Source organism: Salvelinus namaycush, chromosome 17, assembly GCF_016432855.1.
Source record: "Salvelinus namaycush isolate Seneca chromosome 17, SaNama_1.0, whole genome shotgun sequence".
In the NCBI taxonomy this organism is placed as follows: domain Eukaryota; kingdom Metazoa; phylum Chordata; class Actinopteri; order Salmoniformes; family Salmonidae; genus Salvelinus; species Salvelinus namaycush.
Window position 1 is genome coordinate 21,052,433 of NC_052323.1, and position 8,228 is coordinate 21,060,660.

The 8,228-nt window shown below is 49.1% G+C and overlaps 1 protein-coding gene across 1 annotated transcript; it reads left to right on the forward strand.

Moving 5' to 3' along the window:
* The first annotated feature begins 7,152 nt into the window (after window positions 1–7,152).
* On the forward strand, window positions 7,153–7,913 carry LOC120062049 (thymosin beta-like). Its single transcript, XM_039011857.1, has 2 exons — window positions 7,153–7,252; window positions 7,876–7,913. Exons 1-2 carry the CDS (start codon window positions 7,153–7,155, stop codon window positions 7,911–7,913), a joined length of 138 nt encoding a protein of 45 aa, XP_038867785.1.
* Window positions 7,914–8,228: the final 315 nt, after the last annotated feature.

The following is an 8,228-nucleotide window of genomic DNA, read 5'->3' on the forward strand; positions in this document are numbered from 1 at the left end:
AGCTCCCTGCCAAGCAGGAACTATATCAGAGCCTAGCTCCCTGCCAACCAGGAACTCTATATCAGGGTCTAGCTCCGTGCCAACCAGGAACTCTATATCAGGGTCTAGCTCCCTGCCAAGCAGGAACTACATCAGAGCCTAGCTCCCTGCCAACCAGGAACGCTATATCAGGGTCTAGCTCCCTGCCAACCAGGAACTATATCAGGGTCTAGCTCCGTGCCAACCAGGAACTCTATATCAGGGTCTAGCTCCCTGCCAAGCAGGAACTATATCAGAGCCTAGCTCCCTGCCAACCAGGAACTCTATATCAGGGTCTAGCTCCGTGCCAACCAGGAACTCTATATCAGGGTCTAGCTCCCTGCCAAGCAGGAACTATATCAGAGCCTAGCTCCCTGCCAACCAGGAACTCTATATCAGGGTCTAGCTCCGTGCCAACCAGGAACTCTATATCAGGGTCTAGCTCCGTGCCAACCAGGAACTCTATATCAGGGTCTAGCTCCCTGCCAATCAGGAACTCTAAATCAGGGTCTAGCTCCTTGCCAACCAGGAACTCTATATCAGGGTCTAGCTCCCTGCCAACCAGGAACTCTATATCAGGGTCTAGCTCCCTGCCAACCAGGAATGCTATATCAGGGTCTAGCTCCCTGCCAATCAGGAATGCTATATCAGGGTCTAGCTCCCTGCCAATCAGGAACTCTATATCAGGGTCTAGCTCCCTGCCAACCAGGAACTATATCAGGGTCTAGCTCCCTGCCAACCAGGAACTCTATATCAGGGTCTAGCTCCCTGCCAACCAGAAACTCTATATCAGGGTCTAGCTCCCTGCCAACCAGGAACTCTAATACAGGGTCTAGCTCCCTGCCAACCAGGAACAATATATCAGGGTCTAGCTCCTTGCCAACCAGGAACTCTATATCAGGGTCTAGCTCCCTGCCAACCAGGAACAATATATCAGGGTCTAGCTCCCTGCCAATCAGGAACTCTATATCAGGGTCTAGCTCCCTGCCAACCAGGAACTCTATATCATGGTCTAGCTCCCTGCCAATCAGGAACTCTATATCAGGGTCTAGCTCCCTGCCAACCAGGAACTCTATATCAGGGTCTAGCTCCTTGCCAACCAGGAACAATATATCAGGGTCTAGCTCCCTGCCAATCAGGAACTCTATATCAGGGTCTAGCTCCCTGCCAACCAGGAACTCTATATCAGGGTCTAGCTCCCTGCCAACCAGGAACTCTATATCAGGGTCTAGCTCCCTGCCAACCAGGAACTCTATATCAGGGCCTAGCTCCCTGCCAACCAGGAACTCTATATCAGGGTCTAGCTCCCTGCCAACCAGGAACAATATATCAGGGTCTAGCTCCCTGCCAACCAGGAACAATATATCAGGGTCTAGCTCCTTGCCAACCAGGAACTCTATATCAGGGTCTAGCTCCCTGCCAACCAGGAACAATATATCAGGGTCTAGCTCCCTGCCAAGCAGGAACTACATCAGAGCCTAGCTCCCTGCCAATCAGGAACTCTATATCAGGGTCTAGCTCCCTGCCAACCAGGAACTCTATATCAGGGTCTAGCTCCCTGCCAACCAGGAACAATATATCAGGGTCTAGCTCCCTGCCAATCAGGAACTCTATATCCGGGCCTAGCTCCCTGCCAACCAGGAACTCTATATCAGGGCCTAGCTCCCTGCCAATCAGGAACTCTATATCAGGGCCTAGCTCCCTGCCAACCAGGAACTCTATATCATGGTCTAGCTCCCTGCCAACCAGGAACAATATATCAGGGTCTAGCTCCCTGCCAACCAGGAACTCTATATCAGGGTCTAGCTCCCTGCCAACCAGGAACAATATATCAGGGTCTAGCTCCCTGCCAACCAGGAACTCTATATCAGGGCCTAGCTCCCTGCCAACCAGGAACTCTATATCAGGGTCTAGCTCCCTGCCAACCAGGAACAATATATCAGGGTCTAGCTCCCTGCCAATCAGGAACTCTATATCAGGGTCTAGCTCCCTGCCAACCAGGAACTCTATATCAGGGTCTAGCTCCCTGCCAACCAGGAACAATATATCAGGGTCTAGCTCCCTGCCAACCAGGAACTCTATATCAGGGCCTAGCTCCCTGCCAACCAGGAACTCTATATCAGGGTCTAGCTCCCTGCCAACCAGGAACTCTATATCAGGGTCTAGCTCCCTGCCAACCAGGAACTCTATATCAGGGCCTAGCTCCCTGCCAACCAGGAACTCTATATCAGGGTCTAGCTCCTTGCCAACCAGGAACTCTATATCAGGGTCTAGCTCCCTGCCAACCAGGAACAATATATCAGGGTCTAGCTCCCTGCCAATCAGGAATTCTATATCAGGGTCTAGCTCCCTGCCAACCAGGAACTATATCAGGGCCTAGCTCCCTGCCAATCAGGAACTATATCAGGGCCTAGCTCTCGGACCAATAGGCTCCGAGACAGCTTCTACCCCCAATCCATATGACTGCTAAATAGTCAGACTGCTAAATAGTCAATTAATGGTACCTGGACTATCTTGCACTGATCCTACGCACCCTCACTAGACAGTATATACACACCATATACACCCTCACTAGACAGTATATACACACCATATACACACTCACTAGACAGTATATACACACCTTATACACACTCACTAGACAGTATATACCCACCATATACACACTCACTAGACAGTATATACACACCATATACACACTCACTCACACACACTACATTGACATTCCCACACAAAACCCACACACATTCACATGTGCTAAATAGTCAATTAATGGTGCCTGGACTATCTACATGTGAAAAGAAAAGAAAAAAATCACTTGTTTCAAAAAATGTAATAAAAAAATAACTGGAAAAGTGGGTCGTGCATATGTTTTCACCCCCTTTGCTATGAAGCCCCTAAATAAGATCTGGTGCAACCAATTACCTTCAGAAGTCACATAATTAGTTAAATAAAGTCCACCTGTGTGCAATCTAAGTGTCACATGATCTATCACATGATCCCAGTATATATACACCTGTTCTGAAAGGCCCCAGAGTCTGTAACACCACTAAGCAAGCGGCACAATGAAGACCAAGGAGCTCGCCAAACAGGTCAGGGACAAAGTTGTGGAGAAGTACAGATCAGGGTTGGGTTATAAAAAAATATCTGAAACTTTGAACATCCCACGGAGCACCATTAAATCCGTTATTAAAAAATGGAAAGAATATGGCACCACAACAAACCTGCCAAGAGAGGGCCGCCCACCAAAACTCACATACCAGTCAAGGAGGGCATTAATCAGAGAGACAACAAAGAGACCAAAGATAACCCTGAAGGAGCTGCAAAGCTCCACAGCGGAGATTGGAGTATCTGTCCATAGGACCACTTTAAGCCGTACACTCCACAGAGCTGGGCTTTACGGAAGAGTGGACAGAAAAAAGCCATTGCTTAAAGAAAAAAATAAGAAAACACGTTTGGTATTTGCCAAAAGGCATGTGAGAGACTCCCCAAACATATGGAAGAAGGTACTCTGGTCAGATGAGACTAAAATTTAGCTTTTTGGCCATCAAGGAAAACACTATGTCTGGTGCAAACCCAACACCTCTCATCATCCCGAGAACACCATCCCCACGGTAAAGCATGGTGTTGGCAGCATCATGCTGTGGGGATGTTTTCATCGGCAGGGACTGGGAAACTGGTCAGAATTGGAGGAATGATGGATGGCGCTAAATACTGGGAAATTCATGAGGGAAACCTGTTTCAGTCTTCCAGAGATTTTAAACTGGGACGGAGGTTCACCTTCCAGCAGGACAATAACCCTAAGCATACTGCTAAAGCAACACTTGAGTGGTTTAAGGGGAAACATTTAAATGTCTTGGAATGGCCTAGTCAAAGCCCAGACCTCAATCCAATTGAGAATCTGTGGTATGACTTAAAGACTGCTGTACACCAGCGGAACCCATCCAACTTAAAGGAGCTGGAGAAGTTTTGCCTTGACGAATGGGCAAAAATCCCAGTGGCTAGATGTGCCAAGCTTATAGATACATACCCCAAGACATTTGCAGCTGTAATTGCTGCAAAAGGTGGCTCTACAAAGTATTGACTTTGGGGGGGTGAATAGTTTTGCACTCTCAAGTTTTCAGAATTTTTTTCTTATTTCTTGTTTGTTTCACCATCAAAAATATTTAGCATCTTCAAAGTGGTAGACATGTTGTGTAAATCAAATGATACAAACCCCCCACATTGTTATATTTATTTCAAGTTGTAAGGCAATAAAATTGGAAGAATGCCAATGGGGGTGAATACTTTCGCAAGCCACTGTATGTACTATTCCCTATATAGTGCACTACTTTTTACCAAAGCACCATTGGCCCTGGTATAAAGGGAATAAGGTGCCATTTGGAATAAAAACATTAAAAAGATGGAAAAAGATCAGAAAACGATATACTGTACAGACAAATTACAGTATTTAGAAAATGAAAATATGTATTATAAAAACCAATATAATTATTTTACTAAATTGTTATGAAAAATAAATAAATAATGGTATTTTTAGACATTCAAGTGTTACGTCATCTGTCCCTGACCTCAGAATGCCAATTCCCCAAAATCACCTCAGTGCATTGATTAAATAATGTATCATACACTATCTTAATGAGTAGCACAGCACGGCAGCTTGCTATTGGTTGGCTCTTCCACCAATGTCTTCCCTGGAGAACATGAATATTAACTAGATGAAGAAAGAGAAAGGAGACGGCAGACTTATCGTCTCTCTCTCTCGCTCTCTCTTTTTGCTCCCTACCAATATTTTAGTGCCTCCTCTCTCCCCCTCCCTCTCTTAGTTTCTCCCTCCTTCCCTCTTCCCTCCTCCCTCCTCCCTTATTCTGTCTTAAACCCACACCCTTGTGCAGACCTAGATGTGCAGACACCCGAAGACACTCACAGCCTTGTCTACCTCCATCTCTTTCCATCCCTGCCCCGGCAGATTAGAGCACACTACTGTGTGTATCAAAGGTAAGCCTCAGTCTCTCTCCTCTCTCTCGTTCCTCTCTATCTCTCTCCATCTTTATTTATTTTGCTTTGTTTCTGTGTACTGAAACAAAGGATCTGGGGTGTGGCTGTACACTGAAGACTGGAGTGTACTGATCTGATGGGAGGATGGAAAGAACAAATTAATGGAAAGATGGAGGAATAGATAGATGGGGCTGAGGTATGGCTGAGGTAGAGCTGGTGTAGGGCTGGGGCTGAGGTAGGGCTGAGGTAGAGCTGGGGTAGGGCTGGGGTAGGGCTAGGGTAGGGCTGAGATGGGGCTGAGGTAGGTCTGGGGTAGGGCTGGGGTAGGGCTGGGATAGGGCTGTGGCTGACGAAGGGCTGGGGTAGGTCTTGGGCTGAGGTAGGGCTGATGTAGGGCTGGGCCTCGGGTAGGGCTGGGTCTGAGGTAGGGCTGATGTAGGGCTGGGCCTGGGGTAGGGCTGGGGCTGAGGTAGGGCTGGGCCTGGGATAGGGCTGGGGCTGAGGTAGAGCTGGACTGGGGCTGAGGTAGAGTTGGGGCTGAGGCTGAGGTAGGACTGGGCTATGAAAGCGGCAATGATGGCCAGAACTGCATTTTAACATTGTGGAACAGCGTTTAAACTCAGGAGGAGAAAAGATGGCAAGGATGCAGAGATCTGAGAGAGATCTGAGAGAGATCTGAGAGAGATCTGAGAGAGAGATCTGAGAGAGAGAGAGATCTGAGAGAGAGAGAGAGAGAGAGAGAGAGAGAGAGAGAGAGAGAGAGAGAGAGAGAGAGAGAGAGAGAGAGAGAGAGAGAGAGAGAGAGAGAGAGAGAGAGAGAGAGAGAGAGAGAGAGAGAGAGAGAGAGAGAGAGAGAGAGAGAGAGAGAGAGAGAGAGAGAGAGAGAGAGAGAGAGAGAGAGACTGCTGACGGAGAGAACAAAGAGACCAGCCTCAGTAAATGGAGAGAGGGGGGGGGGGGGGGGGAGAGATGGTGTCAGAATGGCGTCATGCTAGATAGCTAGTGTGTAGGCATGTGGAAAGGTGGCATGATGGACCCGAACACATGTGGGGGCGGCTGCAGCTCACGTGTGTATGTGGGGAAAGGGGAGGTGTGTGTGTGTGTGTGTGTGTGTGCGTGCGTGCGTGCGTGCGTGTCTAGCACATCTCATGGTGGACACACTCCCTATATCTACTAGGAACTAGAATGGCAAAATTCACATATTCGTCATCAACACAACGGCATACACATGAACAGAAACGATTTTACCAACGCTCCCTACACAAGATTCTGCCTTGTGTGTAGCTCGTTTGTCAGCCAAGGTCAAATAACTGACACAATGATTTCTCTCTCTCTCTCCCCCTCTCTTCCTCTGTCTCCTTTTCTCTCCCTCCCTCATTTCCACCCTTTCTCTTTCCATCTCTCTCTCCCTGCTTCCTCTCTCTCCCTGATCCATCTCTCTCCCTGCTCCATCTCTCCCTCTCTCTCCCTGATCCATCTCTCTCTCTCTCTCCCTGCTCCATCTCTCTCCCTCTCTCTCCCTGCTCCATCCCTCTCCCTGATCCATCTCTCTCCCTGCTCCATCTCTCTCTCTCTCTCCCTGCTCCATCTCTCTCCCTGCTCCAACTCTCTCCCTGCTCCATCTCTCTCCCTGCTCCATCTCTCTCCCTCTTTCTCCCTGCTCCATCCCTCTCCCTGATCCATCTCTCTCCCTGCTCCATCTCTCTCTCTCTCCCTGCTCCATCTCTCTCCCTGCTCCAACTCTCTCCCTGCTCCATCTCTCTCCCTGCTCCAACTCTCTCCCTGCTCCATCTCTCTCCCTGCTCCCTCTCTCTCCCTGCTCCATCCCTCTCCCTGATCCATCTCTCTCCCTGCTCCATCTCTCTCCCTCTCTCTCCCTGCTCCATCTCTCTCCCTGCTCCAACTCTCTCCCTGCTCCAACCCTCTCCCTGATCCATCTCTCTCCCTGCTCCATCTCTCTCCCTCTCTCTCCCTGATCCATCCCTCTCCCTGATCCATCTCTCTCCCTGTTCCATCTCTCTCCCTGTCCCATCTCTCTCCCTTCTCCCTCTCTCTCCCTGCTCCATCTCTCTCCCTGCTCCCTTTCTCTCTCCCTGCTCCCTCTCTCTCCCTTCTCCCTCTCTCTCTTTCACAGCAACAATGTCTGACAAACCTGACCTGACCGAGATCGCCTGTTTCGACAAGACCAAACTGAAGAAGACTGAGACGAAAGAGAAGAACCCCCTGCCAACCAAAGAGAGTGAGTGATCATGGCAGTGTGGTGTGTGTACTGTATGTGTGTGTGTTTTAAGGGTGTGGTAAGGGAAGGGTTCATTCTGCCTCTGCAGTGCTCTTCCTTTCCTTCTCTCCCCCCTCTCTCTCGCTCGCTCTCTCTCCCCTTCACCCTCTCCCCCTCTCTCTCGTTCTCTTCCCCTAACTCTCTCTCCCCCCTCCCTCTCTCTCTCTCACTCTCTCTCTCATACCCCCCTCTCTCTCCCCCTCCCTTTCTCTCTCTCTCTCTCGCGCTCTCTCTCTCATACCCCCCTCTCTCTCTCCCCCTCCCCCCCCCCCCATCTCTCTCTCTCTCCCCTGCAGTCATCTTAGCAGCTATAGGTGTTGTCAGTTCTACTGCTGTCAACCTTCCTCTAGCTCTGCAGTATACAAACACTTCTCTACTACAAATCACTGAATCAGCAGCATCACTCTCTCCCTATAGGCCCAGGTCAAAGTAGTGCACTATTTAGGGAATAGGGTACCATTTGGGTCGCACACTGTATCGTCTCTGCAACGCAACCATACGCGACCGGAGCCCAATTCACATTCTCCCTCCCCAACATCTCCACCACATGTGTACAGTATGTGTCTTCCTGTCTTCTGTTTCAGCTATTGAACAGGAAAGGAAAGGGGATGCCACGCCTTAATGTGACTTGGTGAAGAAGAGGAGAAGAGGAGGAGAGGAAAACCGGAGAGGAGACAGAGATGCCACCAACAAAATCACTTTGTTTTGTCTGCCTGTCAGTATTCTACTTTAAGTCACTTTGTGTTGTATAACAGGGGCCCCAGTAGGGCCCCAGGAGATGCAGTAGTGGAGGAGGGTACATGGGATGCATTCCAAATGGCACCTTATTCCCTATATAGTGCAATACATTTGACCTGGTCCACTATATAGGGAATATGGTGCCATTTGAGACACAGCATGCCATCTTCACAGGGGTCTATCGTTCATTAGGAGAATA

Excerpts from the sequence above, each read along its gene's own strand:
- LOC120062049 (XM_039011857.1), top strand. The coding sequence starts at position 7,153 with ATGTCTGACAAACCTGACCTGACCGAGATCGCCTGTTTCGACAAGACC. Across the intron at positions 7,253-7,875 it reads CCCCCTGCCAACCAAAGAGA|CTATTGAACAGGAAAGGAAA; the intron begins GTGAGTGATCAT and ends CTTCTGTTTCAG.